At 35.7% G+C, this 24,155-nt stretch overlaps 1 protein-coding gene across 2 annotated transcripts; it reads left to right on the top strand.

Annotated features, from left to right (window-relative positions):
• Positions 1 to 3,443: 3,443 nt before the first annotated feature.
• LOC140796094 (tyrosyl-DNA phosphodiesterase 1) lies at positions 3,444 to 23,719 on the top strand. Of its 2 annotated transcripts, none has more exons than XM_073148961.1 (16): positions 3,444 to 3,719; positions 4,222 to 4,407; positions 4,624 to 4,896; positions 5,701 to 5,913; positions 7,602 to 7,662; positions 9,110 to 9,186; positions 9,268 to 9,525; positions 11,873 to 11,962; positions 17,341 to 17,475; positions 17,714 to 17,863; positions 19,246 to 19,349; positions 21,185 to 21,238; positions 21,363 to 21,453; positions 22,998 to 23,075; positions 23,183 to 23,336; positions 23,425 to 23,719. In XM_073148961.1, exons 1-16 carry the CDS (start codon positions 3,705 to 3,707, stop codon positions 23,520 to 23,522), a joined length of 2,037 nt encoding a protein of 678 aa, XP_073005062.1. In that variant the 5' UTR covers positions 3,444 to 3,704; the 3' UTR covers positions 23,523 to 23,719. The 2 variants fall into 2 exon arrangements, with proteins under 2 accessions (XP_073005062.1, XP_073005064.1); XM_073148963.1 differs by having other exon boundaries at positions 3,494 to 3,719; positions 5,794 to 5,913.
• Positions 23,720 to 24,155: the final 436 nt, after the last annotated feature.

The following is a 24,155-nucleotide window of genomic DNA, read 5'->3' as shown; positions in this document are numbered from 1 at the left end:
TTAATTTTATGGGATTCAATGTTTAACTACGGTTATAATTTACGAACACAAATTATAGATAATTAGTTCCATATTGGGGCGGCATGACATTTGTAGCAGCCTCGTAGGTTAATATTAATCAACCTCCTGTTAATTTTATATTTGCAATAACAATTTGATATGCAATTAAATATATTTTTTTATCATACAAGAGCTAGTAAGTTTAATATAGACGGGATAAAAGTTCATCCCTCTTTGAATACAAAAATACATAAACATTAAAGCTAGATATATATATAGACTAATTATCTCATCGAGCTACTGCACTAAGCTGCAATATTACTAAATCAGTCTTTCATAACCTCTCTGGACAAACTGCTTCATCTCTAAAAATAGAGAAATTTTTTTGGGAAATTCATACCTTGTCTTTAAGATTTTTGTAACCCAACGCCTACTTTTTTCTTACGATTCTTATTTAACCCTATCGTTAATTTAAATAGTACAAGTAAAAAAATATTCCGTTATATAAAATAATTTATAAATACTTAAATTACTCATGTATTCTTTAAAAGAGGAGCAGAGAGGAGGAAAAATAATAATGAATATATTTTAGTAATTTAATCGATATTAGTTAGTCAAAATAATATCAGGGGTTAAACAAGAATTATATTCTTATAAAAAAAAAGAGGGTTGGATTATAAAATCGTAAAGACAAACACGAATCGTGAATTATAAAATAGATAAAATATATAGTATAATTTATTTTATATATATATATATTTTTTTCTCCTATAGATGGTTGGTGGGTGTGCACTTAATTGTGGCAGTAGAGCCCCCAATGCCATCAAGGATCTGTCATTTAATATGATTAATAGCTTATCACAGTACATTATGAGGGTACGGAAAACTATTACATAATACAATCACTTGTTTAGTTTTTATTCATAATCTAGACATAACATGGGAGATTTACGAGAGAAGTGGATTATTCTAAGTTACAATCGTTAGTCCGTGTTGTATTTTTTTATATTTTTTTGTGGATATTTATAATTAACACCTTATATTTTCATGTATTTTTTATTTATACCTTACCTGTTTTATAAAACATTTCTAGAACACGTTATGTCGGTATATTTATTAATTGAACTATATGGCATTTTTTACTCGAGTTTTTGACCAAAATAGTCCTGTTTGAATTTAATTTTACCAAAAGTATAACTTATTACCAAATAGAGTTTAATTTACTGGAGCCCTAATAAAAATACTGAACTATTTTAACTCTAAGTAAAAATGCTAATTAGTTCAGCATTTTTGTCTTGTCTTAAAATGCTAATTAATTTAGCATTTTATGTATATAAATTATTTTAACTTAATTTTTCAGCAGTTAAGAAAAAAATATCTATAAATAAAAACGCTGAACTGATTAGTATTTTTAAAAATGCTAATTAGTTTAGCATTTTTATTTAGACTATAGTAAATTAGATCTCATTTGGTAATAAGTTTGTGTTACGAATCAAATATGACTGATCGGGACATAAAAAATTATAAAATTTTAGGTGGTAGTAGCCTCGCGAGTCAGGGTTTTAATGGCTCTCATTTCACTTCAATCAGAGTCGGAATGAAAAGTTAAAAATAAAACAGTGGAGCAAGATCGAAGAAGGGTAGAATAATAATTATCCGACGTTGTGCCGGTCGTCGTAGCTACGATAAAAGATAATGACGAAAATAATAACATGGCTAAACTCAAATTTCTTAAATGATAATTATCAACAATGTCCACCCCTATTTATAAGAGTGAAATTCTTAGCAGATGGGATCCACATGCGGATTATTCAATTTATTTAAAATTTAAAATAATAAGATAAAACTAAGTAACTAATTTGATTCGACTCGATTTAACTCGTGTGGTCGGATCCTAACAGTTGGAGAGATAGTTTATTTTGATAAAAAAAATAAAAAGAGGGCTAAACTCATTTTTACTCTATTTTATCTTGTAGGTATATTTTTAACCAAAATGTAATATTATATTAAGGTGATTATAAATATTATAACAATATAGAAAATAAATATTCTAACAACGCTCAGAGTTTTTGGTCACTACTACAAGAAACAATGTTTCAAAGTAATATATTATTTAAACTAATTCTAAAACTACTATAACTTTTGCCTGCTAACACCGCGTGGGAATTCGCCATCTTAAACCGTGTTTGTTAGTGGAATTTTTTAATACACCAAGAGGTAGAAAGTCATTAATTTCTATATAAAATACTTTTAGGAAAGTTAATTTATAAATCGATCTCTAGTAATGCGTTTTATATAACAAAATGAGGATATGATGTACTATCATAGATGAGAGAAACCCATCTAACACTTATCTTTACCAAAAAATTTAAAAATAAAATAAATTAACACTTCATTAATTGGCTTTTCGAACCTTGCTAGGCTTTTTAATGGCGGATTTAAAGTGTTAATAAATTTAGGTTTCTCTCTACTCTCTCCTAAAAATGTTAAAATTTCAAGTAGGTACCCATAGAAAAACATTAAATATTTGTAAATATTTTATATAAATAAATGTAAAACTTTAGTATATTCCATGCTGAAACTTTCAGTATTTTTGGGTAGACAGGTAAGTGCTATAATGGCTGTCGAGAGAGAAATTTATATTTATAAATACTTTGAATTTACTATAACAATATATATTTTATTAAAAAGATATTGAATAAAAAAGTTTATTAATAAGAGCTTGAGCGAGCTGGGTTCGGCTCGGCTCGATAGGTAGTTTTTTCTCGCTTGAGCTCAAAATGAGTTGAAAAAACTTAACTCAGCTTGACTCGGGCCTAGCTTGACAAGGCTCGACTCGGGCCTTGACAAGCCCGACAACAGCTCGAAACGAAAAATAAGATATTGGTAAAGAGGGAGAGTCATCAGCCGCCAACATTAGAATCTTTTGATAAATCTAAGATAATAATGCATTTTTTTATTCAAAAGACAATAAAGCATTTCAAAGGAACAAAGATTTTAAACATCATAAGGAAAAAGATTCAAGGAGTCATCCGAAACCCCTTTAGCTCCAACAAGTTCCAACTCCTCCAGAAACAAGAGTGATCTCCAAATAGATGGTGGTTGGAGGTAGGTTTTGGCTTTTTTAATTTCGATGGAGAGGATTTAGGACGGTCGGCTGCCCATAGGGAGATGAAGGTTAGAGCAAGGCTAAGTTTTTTTATTATTATTTATAGAGATCAATACCAATCGATATAAACCTTATAAATATCTTATATATATATATATATATATATATGTACACGAGCTTAATCAAGTCGAGCCTGAGTGAACCAAGTGTTGGCTCGGTTCAGCTCGATAATTCTTAATGAGCCGAGGCCCCAGGCTTTTTTTGACAGCCCTGGCAATAATGTCCACAGCCCCATGGGAGATATTAATCGTAATTCTATCATTCCATGCAACCAGTAGCTAAAAATCTAAAATAAATAGCTCTCGGCGTAATTAGGTAGCGGTTGCCGACTCTCTTGGTTCTCCTCTACAAGAGAAGTCTGCATCTCGAAAGTTGTAATACAATGACAGCCGGCATTCGCCGATTGCCGATTTAGAAGGGCTTCGTTCTCCAATCTTCGAGGAGTTTTCCTCGAATTCAACTCCAAAAACCTCACTCCCCTTTCCATCTCTCGCGAGCGCTAGGGTTTTTATTTTTTGCAACAACCCTCTTCTCTATGTCTGCTTCTCGGGTGAGTTTCCTTGGATTTTCTTCACCTGTTGCGCCAAGAATGTTACTTTTCTTGATGCGGGGATGATTCCCGCAATCCAAGAATTGGCGGCAGTTCTGTAGGTTTCCTTCAATTGCATTTGTTAATTTGGTGTTAACTTAAGGCTTGCTTGTTTAGTTCCTATGGATGCATTGTGTCAATTGAATGGGGAGGGATACATATTCTATTATCAAACACATAAATGGAGTTTTTCTTCTTTTTTGTTTTTTTGTCTTTTTGGGGATGATTCTTGAAAGGCCTTTTTTCAGAAATAAGCAAAAAAATAAACAATTCTAGTCTTTTGTAATTTTACGTGACAAGAGTGTTCCATATGCAAAACTGATGTGTTTGAAATTTTTTAGTAGATATGTTTGGAGTAGTTTTGACCCATCAACATGCAATTAATGAGATTAAGAGAAGAATGATTCATCATGTAAGTGTACATGACTCAGGCAACCTAAAATGTAACTTGGCAACTTCTTAGGTAAAGATTGGTGCTCTGGTTCCTCTTCAAAGTAACCTGGTGGTGAATGACTCGGTCTCAAGAATACCAATTTTTGAAGGAGCTAATGTTGTGGGTCGCAATCATCTGGCAATCTCTGATAAAAGAGTTAGCCGCAAGCATATAAGTTTGCATGCATCTGGTGATGGTTCAGCTGAAGTTCTTGTGGTGGGTAACTGTTTATCAAATTCAAATTATATTTTTTGTGGAGTTTTTGTGTTATGTTGCTTTGTTGTTTTACATCATGCTAACTATTAGGTAGTATTGTAATTGAATTTATGATTTGATGTACTAGGCGGGCCTTATATAAGTATACAATTTACACACATAAGTGGACTTTGATGAAAACGTTTAGGCTTCTAAGATTTGGTTTGGATGGTCTAGGAAGGACCAAATCCTGTTATTATCAGATCAGAGGGTCATAGAAGGAAGATCTGTTCCCAGGAGAAAGTCATGATTGTTAATGGTGATGTGATGGAGTTGATTCCTGGTACTTATTTATTTAAGTATGCGACCATTGGCGATGAGCATGCTTTTTCATCAACAACAGATTCTAGCTCCTCTAGAAAAGGAAAAAGACACGGTGAAGAGGTTGGTCTGTCTACCAAAAGGAATAGACAAATTCTCGAAGATGAAGCTTTTGCAAGAACCTTGCAGGTATCTTACCCTGATATTTTCATCTGTAGATACTTTTTCTTTATGGGTAGATGTCTCTTGTATAAGTCCTATAACTAGAGTCACTCACTTAGCCACGTGTTGCCTTTGAATTGTTATTATTATTCTTATTTGATGCTATTCATTCTTATTGACTTACATTTTCCAGTTGGATTGTTTATTTTTGTTCGAATAAGTTAATATAATACGATAAGATGAGTTGGTCTGAACTATTATTGTCAACAAGGCATGAATCTTCTTGTATGGATGGTTAGGCACTGGGTCATTGTTAGAGGAATAAAGATGCTTGGAAATTGGAATAACTGGTTCCAAACACCGATTCTTGTAATTTTTTTATTCAGAGTCAGGCAATTTCATTGAAGCAAGAATCAAGCTCTTATTTGAACTTCAGCTTTGGTTCTCAATTTTGTAGTTTTGATTGCATCATTAATTTGGAAATTTAGAAACACTGAGACAACCAAGGAAGCGAGGAACATAGAAAAAATTCATTTGCATTTTTTTCCTTGATGCAATATGCCAAGTATAATTAGATCCAGGATGGATGTTAACCTATTGATGCAGCTCTATGTGGGCTTTATGGAAGAAATTTAATTACTCCGCATTCACAATTATTTTCTGCGCCAAATGTTATCATGAAAGTATCATAAGCAAGCTGGATTTTTTTTCTTTAGGAAGAAATAAGATGAACTATATGTTGGTCTTCTGCTTTTATGGATCAATTGATTTAAACCTGGAAATATGTGCATGGAATACTTTTTCATTGCATAATCAGTATGTGATGATCAGGACAACTTGGCACGACATAGCACAGCAACTTCTATTCTGTCCAGTGGTTCTCAGCTGGCAACAACTAACATTCTTGATTCTTCAAAAATGGAGGCTATGCAGCATTTTAATGTCACTAGAGATGAACTTCCTCTGATCTTTCGACTGATGCAAGTCCAAGGTCTCCCAACATGGGCTAATTCCTCGTCAGTCACTATTCAAGATGTGATAGAGGTATGAAGTATCATCTATGAAATTGTGGCTTTATTAACTGCTTGTTTACTTTGACATTGAATGGTAGTGACAATTTTAAGTAATAAGATGACTAGTTGGCTCTCAAGAAATAATAATTAGTCTTGTTCAGAGTGAAACATTGGATAAGAAGAGGTGAGGCTGCTTGATGCCTATTATTAATGTGTTCAAGCTAGTTTATATTTGAAAGTTTATTGTGTAAACGATACTAAAAGCAGAAGGTAGCATTCAGGTTCACTAGGCTCTGCTTAGGTTCCGGCTGTATGTTTTAATTTTAACTTTTTCTGTAACTATTATTTATTTTATTTGTTTATTTTTGAACTGTCTTGAATAATGAACACTGACCTATGTACCCACCCAGCGCTTAGGCGCTATATGATCCCTTGGCCGTTCGTCAACAGCCTACAATCCTTGTAACCTTGTTTAGCTCAACCATAACACAACCTCTTGCATCCCATTCATGTTGGACTTAGTACTGGAAACTTCTACCTTATCTCTCATCAGAGTTGGAGAGCTCCTAAATCCCATAACATTAGAGCATAGCAGTTCGTTGTTGGGATTCAAAAAGGCAGAAGAAGAGAAAGTCGCGAGATATAGCAAAATTAAGTTAGATGATTTCTCATGTTATAATCGTGGAAACTTCTACCTTATCTCTCATCAAAGTCGGAGAGCTCCTAAATCCCATAACATTAGAGCATAGCAGTTCGTTGTTGTGATTTGAAAAGGCAGAAGAATGGAAGGTCATGATTTGAGGGTCCCTTGACAATCCCACTAATAGGCAAAGCTACATTTTGAAAAATCACGACAGATATGTAAGTCATTCTACATAAATTTAGCATTTTAGTGTAAAATTATGTCATGTACTACTCAAAATGAAGGATTTAGATGGAAAATTAGACTATCCCTAAATTTTGCCACAAATTTCAAAAATTATGAACTTAATAACTTTCCACGATTATAATATGAGAAATCATCTAACTTAATTTGCTGTATCTAGGATTTGGTTTCTTAACCAAAGAAAACAAGGAGGGTAAAAAACTGCAATTGATGAGATTTGAAGTTCTCAAACTTTGATCAATTTTCCTCCTCTTCTTCTTCACCTTCTCTCCTTTTTGGTTTGGGATAGTAGCATACCAACAAAGAGGCCCCCAAAAGAGTATCGGGTGGCACTTGGTATGTGCCATTGGTACCATTCGATACCTTACTGTACTGAGTAATACCACTCGATAAGGGGGCAACACGCCTTGGCATGGAGCGACATAACCCTTTGCCATATGCTAGCATACCATTGGCACAGCCTATGCTAACCAACACGGCATCGTTGTTTATAATACATTTCTTCTTCTACAAAAGAATTCTTTTCTTATATGATTTCATGTAGTTTCTAATGATTTTGTGCAAATTATGAATTGTGAAGCAATAGTGGAAGGAAAATGGCATTTAATGCTAACAAAGAAATGTTGGATCTTTTTTGTCATGAATACATCCTACTCTTTCCTAGAAGTTCTATGTACTTCCTTTGTTCCTTTAAATTTATGTTTAATGAATACTCTAGGGTATCTGTTATTTGGTTATAGCATTTTTCTGATCCTTCAGATTCTGTTACATTATAGGTTTGTCTACTTGTATTCAGGATCATACTAATTTTCCGTGTCTCAATGTATTAGTAGGGGAACATTTCTGTTGCTGTCCTTTCTAATTATATGGTGGACATTGATTGGCTGATGTCTGGTATGTCATTTCAGCTATTTAATGCTCAACTTTTGGCAACCTTGAGTTTTGGTATTCCTGTTTCTTTATGTACTTTATTTTTATGCCGCTATTAGTAAAGATATAAAAGCAAAAAATTTAGATGATTGGTAAAGGGAGATACAGTCTTTTTGTTTGCTAAACAGGAAGGAGGAGGGTTTTATCCCTGCATGCTGCAATAATATACAAGTAACTTTTAGATTGATATGACAGGAAATAATTGTTTTAATTTCGTAATAAGGCATAAGTCCGTGGCATGAAACCTTTTGCAATCATGTTGGGGCCATATTTGCCATTCCCTATTTAATTCATTTACCCTTTTGATCATGATGAAACCTTTTGAAATCATCTTGCACTTTATAGTCTAAATGCAAAGTTATTCAAGAACCAGTTAATGATGGTGAATATTGAATAACAGACAATGAGTAATAAAATTAACTGAGGAGCACAGTGTCACATATAAACATTATGAAGTTCTTGTATTATTTTACCCAATACAACTATTACTGTGAAATTGGCAAATTAGCCTGACCCCATATGTAATAACCAGCCATCCTATCGTGCCCATGTAGGACCTATGTAAATCTCTACCCTCATAATTCTAGTGTGATTGAAACTTCGAATTAGACCTGCTGTGCTCCAAATAACAGGTCCACAAATTTTACTTGGTACCTACTCTGAGATGAAAGCTGTAGTCACCTTGGTCACTTGGTGTAAAGTGCAAACATGGTCATGTGTAATATTAATTCATTTTGAATCTACTTGTTTTGGAGAGAACTTCCTTTTCTACAATCTATACAGTGAAATGGCTGATTTCTTGTGAACTTGCTCCGTTTGTTGTTTCAGTCTATACTTATATGTGTTACTTCCTTGACCATTACTTTGATATCATATGAGAAACCTGCTTGAGTGCCTTTGGATAATTTCTTCTAAAATATGAAGTATGAGCAAACCTCTTTTTGTAGGATTTATATGGAAATGTATTATTTGTTTCTTCTCTTCATTGCCTGTTCTTCCCTTTTCTTTCCTTGGCCCTTAGTGGAGATTTTCAAAGTTTATTTCTGCTGAGCAGCAAGATGCCAAGCTTCCTCCTTCAAATTGCCAGATTATTTTGGGTTTGATTTGTTTAACCTTTTATTATTGGAACTTCATATAGGATTCGGTTTTTATTGTAGGCAGAAAAGGTTGCATAAGTTTCTTGCATATTAAGACTCTGGTCCTGAAGTTTTCTACTATTTTGCATCCATCTTAAGGAAATAGAGAAGTTCACTATAAGCCAATGTTTGTATTGCTACTGTACCTGCTGCTCACTTCGTCTTGTACAACTTTGGAGTTTGTACTGTGATTTGTTCCTCTGTGTTAATTGTATTTATTTATTGTTATTGTAATTTGCAGCATGCTTTAACACTAAATATTTCTATTCTTATAGCATGCCCAAATTTGAGGAAAGTTCCTCATGTCCTTGTTGTGCATGGAGAAACTGGTGCTTCTTTTGAGCATTTAAAGGTATCTATCTTATATCTTTTTAAATGTATATTATTCTTTAACTTTCTCTTTTTCTATTATCTGTTTTGCTTTGGAGGGCAGAAAAATAAGCCTGCAAATTGGATCTTGCACAAGCCTCCACTTCCTATTTCGTATGGAACACACCATTCAAAGGCCATGCTTCTTGTATATCCTCAAGGGGTGCGGGTTGTTGTCCACACGGCAAATTTGATCTATGTTGATTGGAACAACAAAACCCAAGGCTTATGGATGCAAGATTTTCCTTGGAAAGATGATAAAATTTCGAATAAGGGGAGTTTTTTTGAGAATGACCTGGTTGATTATCTCAAAACACTAAAGGTAACAGCCTAATAGTCTACCCTTTAATATTCTCTATTTTGTCGAGACATAATGCTGATCATCATCTTGATCTATTTCTTATTCCCTGTTTCAGTGTTTATTCCTCTACAGTTTCTCATGTTAAAAGTTGTAGCCCTTTGTGAGAACAGTTTGTTCTAGTGGACTTGAACCTTCTTCATTATATACTATATCAACTGTTTGGTTCTTCTGCACTTGGTATAGTTAATATGTCATATTCTCTGCTGATGGAGATTTGTGTCTTACTTTGTTGTTGGACATCTTCAAGTCTTTTTTCTAACATTTAGCACCAAGTCCGATGTGTTTCAGGCTTTCAGCCTTTTTGTTCATTTCTTTTCTTTTGCATTGTATGTACAAGAGAATAGAGTAACAATATTATTACACAACATAAGTGACAGAAGTAACTTTGGCATTTAACATTTGATAACCACTCTTTCTGTATAGGCATACTAAGCTTGTGTGGGAAGGATGTCACTCTTAGTAGGACTGTCAGGAAAAAGTAAAATTATGCCATTTTATTAGTTACATAAGATACAAAAAATATGGACTTAAATTATCATGTAGTTCTATTCCATAGCAAGGATTTAAGTGCCACGATACCTAGTGTGCCGATGGCCTAAGGACATGAGAATGAGAAAGGCACAGTCCGTAGTGCCGGGTAAGATAGAGGATGGGTTTGATTTGACTATATACCATCCAAAAAGTCCTATGAACATATGCTTGTAGAGTTTTGGTCTAGTTCAGGTGTCTTCCCGACCTGATCGGACTCCATACCCAATTAACTTACATTAATAGGAATTTTGGGTTCTGATGTGTCAAAACATGCTTGATTTCGCCCAGATCCTTTATTCTTCTTGTTCATCATCAATTCATCTCTTCTCTTTGATCCCCAAATCATGTCCCCTCTCTCCCTATACTATGTTGGGTATTCGGTGATGCTTGTCAACATGGGATGTACCAATCAATGTGTGTAGTGTCGGCAGCACATAAGTCCATGTTCCATATATTACTTATTTTTTTCTTGATCTAACCTTTACTTATTTTTTTTCGTTGGATATCTTTAAGTTCCTTTAAAGCATTCTGCTTTCTTTAGATTTTGGTTATAACTATAATGTCAAGTAGTATATTGGGATCTATAAACTAGCTTATTGAGGATTTTGTAGTTATGCTTAGTACGATGTAACTTGTTGATCAATTTGGCACATGAGTCCGAGGATTATTGTGCCACTAGTGTGGCCCATGTTGACCAGTTGTCTGCATGGCAAGAGATGTGCTGCAATAGTGTAGATTATTACTTATTTCTCACGTGGATCATAAGATGATTCAAATGATGCAACTAGGGGATCATATGTTTCCTCATGAGACAACTGAGGTCGCGAATTGTCTTAGAAACTTGATTTTTGCAGCAATATAGACAAACCAATTATCTATGAATTTATCACGATAGCATCTAATGGTGTTAGATCGGCATTGGCAAAAACTGAGTTTTGCAACAGGCCTTGAATTTTCATTTGACAAATATTTGATGTACTTGTAATTGATGAACTTTATAATGCTACCTATGATTTTAATGTAATATTTTTGTCCAGCAAGGGTATGTCTGATTTGGTAAGAATGTTATCTGTCACTGTTAGCAGAATATTCTATTTCCAGCTTTTGGGAGGATTGAATGAAGATTCTAAGTTGATGTTAATGCAGGAAAAGAATACTATTAAGTGATTTGGAGGTAAGTTGGTATGGATACCTTCTGATTTGTTACTTGGGTCTGTTAAGATAGGCTAGGCTCAAAAGATGGCTTTTGTCATCCTTGGTCGACTAACTTTGACCTGGATTTCCACCTCAAAGCCCAAGTGTCTCTCTTCATTTTGTTGAGACTTGAGAATGAAACATTCTTGTTTACTGCTTGATCTCATAGGTAATGAAGTTCATAGCCGAACACTAATTTATTTACCATCTCCTATGTCATGGTCCATGAACTCCTGAAATAGATCCATAATGATTCATGGTTTGTGTGAGCTAGTAGGAGAAACCTCTTACTCTGAAATGCTTTACCTAGGTAGTGATAATTCTGCTCTTCCAAGTGTCCGCTTTGTGCTAGGATCTTATTTGCATGCAGTATTTTAGTAGCAGAGTGCTTATTTAGGCCATTTTGATGATTACTATATGCTAAGTACCAACTTTTATCTGCAAGTTTGCCTACTTGAATTTCTTTATTGCTTCTGTCATTTACTTCTCTGAAGAACAAATATCTTATTTTAACTTCTGAAATTTAGTTTCTTAAGAAAAAAATAATGCTAGTAGACTGATTTGTTTGTCAGTGAATATGCAGTGGCCTGAATTCTCTGTGAAAATTCCTCCTGTTGGGAATGTCTCAATCAATGCTGCCTTCTTTAAGAAGTTTGATTATAGCAGTGCAATGGTATCCTCCAATCTGTATACTATTCCAATAATGTTAAATAAATCTCATCACTGTGAATATGAGTACATCCGCATTTTATTTTTACTCAAGGTCTCAAGATTCAGAAATTACTATTAATTAGATATATGCAACTTCTGGAACCATTTATGTTTATGCTTAATACTCATATTAGTCTTGCTGTCATATATTTCCTTTTCGACTTGCATTTGTTGTTCTTAATTTCTTTTAGAATGCAATTCTCCTCATTTCTATATTTGGTCCAAAGGAAGGATATGCTTGTCTCCTTACGTTGTTGTTTAACGTCCCTGTTACTAGTAATAAGATAGGTTTATTTCTTAGTAAAGATGTATATATACATCATACAAGTTATATTGTCCCCTAGGCATAGTATAAGGCAACGATGGCCGTGTCACAGGCACGGACCGTGCCGACCACTGGCTAGCACGGCACGGCACGGCACGTGCCACGGCACTTGTCGGCCGTGCCATAAGAGGAGAGAAAAAAAATAGATACTCACCTTCGCCGTCGCCGCCACCGTCGCCGTCGGGTGACCTAGCCCGAGGGAGAAGAAGAGACCGAGAGAGACTGAGAGAGAAACTAAGAGAGAGAGATCGAGAGAGACAGAGAGAGATCAGTTAAAACTTAAGTTGCAGATCCAGATCCACCCGACGGCAACGACGACAGCGACGGTGATCGGCAACGGGTAGCTCAACAACGAGGTCGACGGCGAGCGGCCGAACTATTAGAAGGGGTGCCGTGCGGCACCCCTCGTGCCATGTGCCGATACGCCACCGGCATAGCCATCCATGGTATAAGGATACATGAATATTAACACCCTTCCTCAAACTTAAGGTGGATTAAAACTGCCAATAAGATACTAAAGACGAGGAGCTGAATGCGATTTGGTGAATAGATTGATAATTTGCTCAATAGAAGAGATATGAGGAAGATTGATAGTGCCAGCTAAAAACTGATATTGGCGATGTGCTTGGTTCATTCATGAAATACATGATTAGTTACAGTCGGCGATGTGCTTGGTTCATTCATGAAATACATGATTAGTTACAGTCTGTATAATGCTCATGTTATTACAATAAAGAACAGTAGGCATAGGGTTTAACACACTCATGTCATCCAATAGATGTCTAAGATGAATGACCTCCTTAGTAGTTGTGGACATAGCCTTATACTATGCTTCAGTGCTAGAGAGTGAGACAACATCCTGTATTTTGCTATGCCAAGAGATAAGAGAGTCTCCAAGAAACAAACAAAACCTAGTAGTGTGACAACAAGTTGTAGGATCTCCAACCTAATCAGCATTAAAGTAAGCTCGATGTACAAGAGATGGATTTACAGACATCAAAAGAGAGTAATAGTTGCCCGCACGTATCCGAGAACATGAAGAAGTGCTGCATAATGAACAGATCGAGGAGGTGCCACAAACTAACTGACTATGCTGATTACATGTGAGATATCTGGTTTGGTGATACATAAGTGTACAAACTGACTGACAATCTATCGTTTTCTTGCTGGATCCGACAATGGTACACGATCTGTGGGATGGAGCTTCACATGAAGCTCAAGCAGTGTACTTCTCTTATCTAAGCTTCCTTCCTTCGCTCCCCCCATCGTGTGGGGTAGGAGCATCCAGTCAGCAAGATTTTTGGCCTGACCAATCTCGATTGTCCTATCATCGGATATAGCAGCTCTACTGAACAAACCAGAAGTATGTTTTTGTTGAGATAGAAGTATTACCTCTCTCATCTTGAGCAATCTCAAGAACCAGAAAATAACATAAAAGTCCCAAGTTTTTCATCTGAAAGTGCTGAGATAAGTGCTTCTGTAGAGACCTGATAGAAAAATCAAATCATCACTAGTAATTATTATGTCATCTATATATAGTAAGAAAATAACCCTCCCATGAGGTAATGACCTTACAAACACATAGTGGTTATGACTTATGAGCATTCTCAACATAACCAATCTCAATGATTGCACGACGAAATTGCTTAGACCAAGCACGAGGTGCTTGCATAAGTCCATATATAGACTGCAAACTCTAGGCTTGGCAAGGTACCACGAGGAACCAATGTGCCAACTAGAGGGGCAAATTCCGGACAAAGATCATACATAAACTGATAGAATTGACCGTGTTTTCTGAAAGCCTCATAATCTACAGAATAAGAAATATGAGGCTCTAATACCTGCAACTAATGCCACAGATCTTGCATTTGACTATACCTCTTCTATCGCGCCCTGAATCCCCGAGTTTTCATTTGGTTCATGAAATTCATCAAAGACCCATAAATCATAATAGATGGTTCGTTCATTTTGTTGAGCAGTTTGGGCACTAGACAGAAGATGATATTCCTGAGATCTACTTTACTCAAAAAACATGATCGAAGGTGATACCAAAGATCAGTTGCAGTGGAAAGACGAATGAGATCTGGATGAAGGGCCTCGTCGTGGAGGCCATCAAGTATGCTCGAACATGATGTCACGAGCCTTCCAAGTAGCATATTCTTTGGAGATATCGGAGGACACAAGACTGGATTTGTCAAGTTGATCAGAGAGATCATGACCAGTGAGTGTACTCTTCGCCGTGCAGACCAATATGGCCAATCGTCGGTGGATACATGTATAAACTCAGCGGAAGGTGAAAGATGATCACGTGTTGGATCATAATTAGCCATATTTTCAAGTTTTGGATAACAAATTCTACTATGATGTGACTTGATACAGAAATTTCTTTGGCAATATGTTGACAGCAGCAAAAGAGAAGAAAGCAATAAAATTCAACAATTATTGCTCTGACTAGATCTAACTAGATCTAACTTGATGCAGCACCCAAAGCACGCAAGGCTGCAATCAACAATAAATTGATTGAAAGATCTTAATTGCTTGAAAGAAAACTTCTGTAGAGAAATCACAGAGATAGAGCCAAAGTAATGGCAAGAGGAGGCCTCCGTCCACGACAGTTGTAGAGGCAAAGGATCAGCTGCAGGCAATTGGCTCCTCCACCACCATGTCTGTGACGGGCTTGAGGAGATCAACAACGAGGTCGTTGTTCCGCCGACGATCGCAGTTGGCGACTCCTTCATCCACGACGATGCAAGGGATTGAAGAAATTAGCGACAGGCTCAAGGAGATCGACGACGAGGTTGTTGTTTTACCGACGAAGTCCTCGTCGATTAGTACGAGAAATCAAAATGATGCTGGAGACAAGACCCACTAAACACAAAGGCAATATCGTCTCTGAGCAATGACAACTTCTCTTCCGGTGATGATTTCTTCACTGGCAACGAGGATTCCCCTGTTTTTATCAAAACACTAGTTGGGCTTTGATACCATGTTACGAGTAATAAGATAGGTTTATTTTTCAGTAAAAGATGTATATATACATCATACAAGGGTATATTGTCCCCTAGGCATAGTATAAGGATACATGAATATTAACAGTCCCAATTAGCTTAAAGAATCCAAATGGGACCCTCTGACAGTAGAAGACCAGAAAACTAACCGGAGCAAATGGGTATCTTTATCTGTCAGAAATTGCCTGTGAATTATACCAAGTCTATGCTAAAGTCTAACTTGATTGATGAGTTGCTAGTTCTTTTTGAAGGGTATCTGTTGGTGATATTGTTGCATTATTTAGAGTCGGAGTTCGCTGGATTAATATCAGAAGTTTCTGTTTTGTGAATTTGCTTCTTATTGGATGCTTATTTGGATGACTTGAATAATATATCGGTGATTTATGATTAATGATAGTTGATTATCTTGCAATAATGTTCCTATTTCTTAGAGCCTTGGTCTATGAAGACCTTTGTATCTCTGTATAAGATTTTAATTCTTCAATGCTATGGTTTTTATGTCAGTATGCCAACCAGTTTTTGCGGAGTTAGCTGAGTATGGACTCTGTTACTTATTTTATTACCCCTGTTTGATTTTTATCATTCATATGAGCTTCCTTTTGTTTTCATATTACCACTTAGCTTTTTAGCAACTCTAGAAAACTTACACCTTGCCTCCTCACATAGTATATCTTTGCAGATTTGTTAATTGCTAGTGCAATTAGACTAGGTTTGGAGTCAAACCTTCCATCAGAGAAGTGCAAGGCATTTATGTTGTTGCAAATGGTCCATGTTGTTAGGACCGTTTTGTTCGCAATGTCGGTCCTATTGTATTTACCGTTTTTTGAGTCTGTAAATGGGATGCCAACCACATGTCTTTTGCATGTTTTTGAGTGTCTTTTGGTTTCCTTCAAGAGCTCCTTGCAAAGGAATCTTGGGATCACAAATTAATGTCGTCGCAACACTAGTTTGGGATTTTCCCCGCACATGCCTATAAAACTCATGGGACAAAACCCAAATAGGGCTTACTTTCAAAACGTAACACTCTACAAGACCTTTGAACCTCTCGAGTTGCAGAATTGGGGATGCTCATACTTAGTAGGATAGGAGAACTATCGAGAAGCATTAAGTGAGCTAGCTTCGCAACCGAAGTGCCACTGGTTCAATGGTGTTCATTTTGCCCTCGATGGCTATCTTGCTCCTTTAAATTTCTTGTCGTTGGCATGTCTTGTAACTTCTTTTCCAATTAATAGAGAATTGCAATCTTGTTTGCCAATCTTTGTATTTTGCTTGTCTTTACTTTATCGCAATCCAAAATGGGTGCATCGCTTGTGAAGCGAACGGCTGACTTAACTTTGCAACTTAAAAGTTGAGTGCCGCGCGGTCTTTGTCAATCTCAAAGACTTAGTCTGTGACAGTGTGCTAGATAATAATTCTACATATTTCGTCAGTGCATCACTGATCAATATTCTGCTTGACCGATTCTCAAAACCGGAATATTTTACATGTAGATCATTATGTAATGTTCCAGTGGTTGCCGTATGACTATTCCGAAGCACCCAGGAATGGAACCGAGACCCTTGCTTTCTCTCATTCATTGTCTCATGTAATCCAATTGACCAGTCATCCCTTTACTGTTGGACTCCATTCTTTGTCTGTATAAAAAAAACCTGAGATGGAATTCCAGATTGAACAGATGACCGACCTACAATAAGACGGGTTTACCGGATGATTCTTGGTCTCAATCAAGCGACTAATGGTCTCTCATTCCCTATTCTTTAGGAGCTCGAACCAGTTTATCTTCTCCTGTTGCCCTTGTTATACTCAGTTCACAATTGCTGTTTGCTTACAGATAACATACGGTAACCTGCATCTAGGGTAACACACTTGTCTGTGGCAGTTTTTATGTATTATCTGAGAGTTTTCTGACACCTATACATTTGTTCTTGTTGTTATTGATATTGCTGCTTATTTTTCAAATTGGTCTTGCTTGTATGACTTATAGCTGCTAACATTTTTCATTACCAGGTCAGGTTAATTGCATCTGTTCCTGGGTATCATATGGGTACCAATCTTAAGAAGTGGGGCCATATGAAATTAAGAAGTGTTCTGGAAGAGTGTAAATTTGATAAAGAATTTTGTAAATCTCCCCTTGTTTACCAGGTATAAGCCTTGTGGCTTTTTGTTTCTTCAATTATGAAGTATCTATCTCTTCAAGGATACACAATTCCATGCACAATCATGTTATCTTTTGGACCTCTTTTTTGCTATAAACTAATGATATTTTAATCCTTAAAGACAAATGCAGATTTACTTCTTTAGATTCTGTTATGGAATCTCTTACATAACTTGTCAATAGCAACTGCAACTGAGCATATAACATGCATTTTCTTGTTTGCAGTTTTCTTCCTTAGGTTCATTGGACGAAAAGTGGCTAAATGAGCTTGCATCATCAATGTCTTCAGGTACTTCAGATGATGGATCACCTTTGGGAATAGGGAAGCCCCTTATTATCTGGCCTACTGTCGAAGACGTTAGATCCTCTCTAGAGGTAACAAAACAAAACTGCATAAAAATCTTTATAGTTGTAGGAGTTCTTCATCAATTATTGCTATTCCAGATGATATTTCTGTTACATATATTTTGAGACTGTTGAGTACCAAGGCTGATAAGTGAGAAACATGATTTGAGTTGAATCAACTAACAATTCTTGTCAGAAATGAAGTCTCTCTTTGATTCTTTGAGTGACGACAAGGTAACATTGTTAGTATGGTGAATTTTTTTTTTCACCCGATAGGACTAAGGAAGGCTCTCATCCTAGGTTTCCAACATGGGTAATTTGAACCATCAAGAGGTCTAATGGTTGATTGACCCTCTCTAGGTAAATCCATATCAAATAGATCTCTCTTTAATAAGAGGAACCCACTCTGATATCAAATAAAATTTTGGGGGAGATAGGAATCCAAATTCAATTAGATGAAGATATGGAAAGAGAAAACTGAGCCCGAGTATGGAACACGCCAAAAACTGAGACACGATTTTTTTAAAGTGGAAAAATCTCTCTCACTGAAGAGAGAAAAAGATCATAGATCCAATCACACACGGTCCAATCTATTTCACTAAAATGGTAGAAGCAAGATTCACTTCTAACGTCTGATTCTTCCCATCCTTGGTCTTTTCTCTCTTCCCTTTTCGCACCATTAATAACACGACAGTATTTTTAACTTCATGTTGTCCTTCTGTGATCCGAAAACAAACTTCTGGGATGTAAGTTGCAAGAGTGATGAGAAGAGGGACTTGGTAAGGCTAATGGAGACACGAAGAGGATAATTCTGGTTGATGAGAAGCATTAAGATAGTATAGATCAATAATTCCTAGAAATGTGTGATTCAACTGAATTTAGATGATAGGCAACTCTTTTTGGGGCATATTTTTTCCCTCAATATTAGATGTGGACCATGTGGTGTATACATATGTTTGACCCCAACGATTCAAGAAGTTTGGGGACTTCCCAGCATACTATTTGTACCTCTATTCTGTCTCTCTAATTCACTTATATATGTATGTAGCATGTCTTGTCTATGTTATAACTGTGTACAGCCAAATAAATCTATTCTTTATGTTGAGGCATTCATTATAAATTTATACTTCACAATTGCTCGATCATAGAAATGGTAAATTAAAATCTCTGACATGATTGAGAAACTATAACTGTCTCAAAATTGCAAATCTACTGTTTTCCAAGAATTGCCCAGTAATCTCTCAAGGCAATGAAAGTATTTGTCTTCAAGCATTTATCTGCTTTCACTTTCCCCTAAATTATTCAAGTGACAGATAACTATATATATATATATATATCGACTTCATCACAAGATTCTTTCTACCATTGACATCAATTTATATTCTTTAACTAACATTTTTGTTGTATTTTAGGGGTATGCAGCTGGTAATGCCATTCCAAGCCCTCAAAAGAATGTAGAAAAAGAGTTCCTAAAGAAGTACTGGGCAAGATGGAAAGCAGACCATGTAGGCCGCTGGTATGTCTGTACTCTAATGACATGATGAATATGTTGGAGATATGATACATGCATCCATGCTTGGAATATTTTGTCCATATAAAACCACTGTCTGTTACTTGGCATCGAGTAATATTTTTTCCACAACTCCTGTTGTCCAATTTTTTGTACCTTAATTTAGAGCTAATCAGAAATTTTGCTAAAATTTTGCAAACTGTCATCATATCTCCTTTGATGGGCCTGCAAGAGTCAACCAATAAAGATACACTAACCGGATCAAGTTTCATACCCTATCACAAAATCCAATTCCTCATAAGAAGGAAGGTGGGTATTCTTTTTGATTAAGCAACTTGTGACTTAGAAGCACAGGGGAAAAATACTAGAAATGTTCTTGATTGAATATTCGAAGGTAGGCTAGAAGTTTAATCCAGTCGCCGATGAAGGGGAAACAAGTCAAACAACCACTTCCTTAGGCAACAAGGAGTTGAGTATGGTGGTTAGGCATACAAAAAAGCAAGGTGATACGTTTTTAATATCACTGACATGATATAATGACGTGTGTACTAGTGCAAGAGGCACTAACATTTGATGATCTCCTTGTAGGGATCTAATTTTGATTGAGAGTTTGTGCCATTTAATTTATTATGTGACATTTATAGTTATTTTTGTAATTTTCATTGGTCTAGGGTGTCTTTTGCTTATTCTCATTGTAGGTCTATATATAGACCTATTGTGCTTTTTTTTAGGTTAATGAAGATTTTTTATTTGCTTTCCTTTTGTGGAAATTGGCGTGAAATGATTTTTTATTGCATTCTTCTTTTCTCCATCACATTGTTTTGCATCATATTTGCTATTAGAGCGATGAATCCTAATTTATGGACACTCCGCCTCCCGGATTTCACGTCACATTGCATTTACTCTTCACTCAATCGATTGCTCCACGAACACCTAAACTCTACAAAGCTCGACACATGACGAGCACGTCACGTTTTGAATCACATGAGGAGACCACTGTCAATAAGGGACAAGAAGAATTCGTCACCACTATAGAATTGCCACGTTTTGAATCACACGAGCATGTCACGTTTTCATTTTCTTTCACTTCATTAACATACATAACTTGTTCGAACATAAGATGCAATTTTGTGGAACATCCAGATATACTTCGTAAGTGCTATAAGATACTAATGGAGTAATCCTATGAGATTTCAGGAGATATTTCCACTTAATTTTGTAATGATAAGTTGATGACATCACAGGTCTTCTTGATTATATGCCTCTCTTACATATTATTAGAGTCATTATTTTATTTATCTATTTGGATACATGGTGGTTTTGTATAAAGAGGGCCATGGCCCCCTCTTTCACAAGACAACATTTTTCGCCAAAATTCTCTTCTCCCTCAACCCAATCGAGGGTAAAGGCTAATAGCCTAATATCGTTTCACATGTATCTTTGAAGATTTATGTATATCTAGAGGAACCTTTATCTCAGTTGTACATCCCTTTGTAGAGCTTAAGTTACATCAATTATATTTGAAGAGAGATCCTGGATTGAAGATTGAGAGATAGCATCTTGAAACTTTTGAAGAAAATAAAAGACAAGTTATATTGAGGGGGTTACTATTTTGCATTACTTTCTCGTTGGGTGCATTATAAAGCTTATTTAACTTTTCTTTTTTATTGTAAATTATTTCTGTCATGCTCAGTGTACATGATTAGTTAGCCAATTTTTTGTTTAAATCTCTTTTATATTTTCGATGATTTGTTGTTGTCTTCATCATTTCTAGTTGGTGATTATTAATGTTCTTAGTAATTCTTTTTTGGAACTAATATCCTGATCTTTTTATATCGCAGTCGTGCAATGCCTCATATAAAAACATATACACGCCATAGTGGTCAGGACATTGCGTAAGGCTTTACTTGGGTTATATTTGTCAGTTATCACAGAACTGAAATGTCCTTTAATCCTTTTTGAAGTTTTTGTTCTTCTAGTACTTCCTCATTTTTTGAGATACTTGGTTCTTCATTCCAGATGGTTTCTGCTGACTTCAGCAAACTTAAGCAAAGCTGCTTGGGGTGCACTGCAGAAGAACAACACACAACTCATGATACGTTCTTATGAGGTAAATGTTTTAGCTATTATGTTAGTATCTTTCTTGCAGTAAATCTCTAACATCTGTTAATACTTGTACTAGCTTTGTCATAGCAGTATATTAGCTTCAGGTTGAACTTATTAAAGTTAGCAAGAGCCACATTATTTTCTGCTTTGAAGTATTACATATGAGTAAACATGCTGAAAAGTAGCCGTAACACATGTTTTTGAATAGTATTTAGTATTGTTCTTTAACGGGGAAAATATGTATTACTCCACTTTGGTTTGGTCAAAATTCAGAGCGACTTTTTAAACTTCCGTTTGTGACACTTAACTCCTTTGTGGTGTTGATCTATTGCAATAGTTACTTTCCAGTCCAGCGAAAATTATCAAAGTTTTGACTTTTTTTTTACTCTCATCTTCTCTCGGGTTTTGGATGTTTGCAATCCCAAAATTTAGAAATGAGAGAGCTTTGTAAGAAATTGCTCAACACAAATAGATCCATTTTCCTAAGTGGTTATTATAACTAAGAGGAGCATTTTTGGTCTTTTTTGATTAAAAGTAATGTTAATTATTCGATTTGATTTAATTATTGTTAGCATTTCCTTTTAACTGTTGTTAGGTCTCATGCTTCAAGACACCTAATCTTTACATGAAGTTAATGTAGAATATCATTTGCAATGTGATTTTTTTCTTGATTGTTCAAATTCTCTTTTGCTTTCTGTTTTTAAGAATTTTGAGATAACTCATTTGGTATTGGAACCAAAATGTGAAATGACCGACATTGTAACAGTAGAAACCTTCCTGAAAAACTGATTCTTCAAATCTCCTGTAGGATTTAAAATGTGATCACAACAACTGTACAAAAGTTTTCACTTGCTTATTCTGTTCAAAACAGTAGAAAAGAAAAGGTTGCTTTGAACTTTCTGTTTCCATATATAAAAAATTTCACCCTGATTTTCGTATTCCAAGGTTCATGTCGCACCAAATGGATCCTCATGGAGTTTCATCTGCCTACCTAGTGCAACTAGCCTTACCCAAGATTAGAATGTCTATCTACTTAGTAATTTACTTAACCAACCTCAATGTCAAATCCAGTTAGTTGATTGGTGTGAATTTTAGAACTGCATTAACTTGTTTTCATTGCTAGAGCCTAGGACTTCCCTGCGCTGTTTACACTACTGGCCTTAGTTACCTCATGCTTACAGTTCTAAGAGAACCCCTTGACCACAGATAAATTTTGTTCCTCTCCAGTAACGAGGCTTTTGTGCACTTGTATAGAAGGGCATATAACTATATATCTAAAATGAATTATTTGCACTAGTGATGTTTATTTCAACCACTAAATCCTATGATGTGCATTATACCAGAAAGATGACTTGAAGGATGTACCTAATTCTCTAGAATAGGTTAAACCTCACACATCTCTATTTTGAGGACATGGACGATGATAGTGAACTACTTAATGGAAGCTGCTTTTGCTGGCAAAATTTTCACAGTAGACACTAGTCTTCAGTACTCATTGTTATCATCTATTATTTGTCCCTAACTTCTTATCCTTTTCCATTTCTCCAGTTGGGAGTACTATTCTTGCCTTCTGTCATTCACCATGGACCAGTATTCTCATGCACAGCAAATGATAATTTGAAAATGGTCCGCTACAATCTTTCTACTTCACATCCTTGTCCATTAATTATGGACCTCTCATGACCCTGTGTGATAAAATTTCCGTTGGAAATTCTATTTTCTTTTCTTCCTAGGTTGATCGCAAGTCATCCACACCAATTGACGGTCGTCTCAAGGCGAAGTTGGTCACTCTTTGCTGGAATGGAAATAAAGGAACAGGTTCATCTTCAGCAGTAATCCAATTACCCATACCATACCAACTTCCTCCGCAACCATATGCCTCCGAAGGTCATTCCTTCTAAACTCAAGATAAAAATCAAATGTATCTTGCTTTATATTTCCTATAAATTTGATTGTGGAGATCTTTTCCTATCAGACGTTCCGTGGTCATGGGACCGGAGATATACGAAGAAGGATGTGTATGGTCAGGTTTGGCCGCGGCATGTGCAGCTATATACAAGTGAAGAATCTTAGCCTTGTTCCATGATGCAATCCACTTCACTACTGTATCCTTTAGGTTAAAAGGATAAAATTTCTATGATAATTCTTAGCTGGTTTTCTACTTCTTAGTTTTGAAATTCACATATGATCTTATCTAATGTGCACCTTAAGTGTAACACATACATATACCCCTCTCTTAAATGGATAAATGGTGAGAACTTGACAGCCTACTCTTTAATCTTAATGTTCCTGGATTAGAATCACTAACTACTATTGCATTCATGCAAATAATGAAGATTTAGGATTTGAAGAGCAAAATTACTCAAAAGTGGGTGTAATATACAGCTTTGCTATAATCTTTGGCATAAGTTCTAACACTACTAGCACCCTCTTTTCTATAAATCTAAGTATATATATATTTTTTTCCTCTAAGAAGGTAAGAATATTTTAGTAAATTTATACTTACATACTTGAGATATTTTTAATAATTTAATAATTTATGTGCTATGAAAAAGTTTGGATAACTCGTTGAGGGCCATACGAATACGATACCACACTGTACGTCTGCGTTCTTCTCACGCAAAACCGGCACGCGAGTGGCACGTGAGGTGCCGATCTCTCTCGAACAATCCCTTCCGGACGATCTCAGCCGTTGATTTCGCCACA

The sequence above is a fragment of the Typha latifolia genome, chromosome 10 (assembly GCF_019914945.1).
Source record: "Typha latifolia isolate L0001 chromosome 10, TyphaL0001v2, whole genome shotgun sequence".
Taxonomy (NCBI): domain Eukaryota; kingdom Viridiplantae; phylum Streptophyta; class Magnoliopsida; order Poales; family Typhaceae; genus Typha; species Typha latifolia.
Note: the sequence above shows the minus strand (reverse complement) of the source record. Positions and strands in the feature narration are given on the sequence as shown.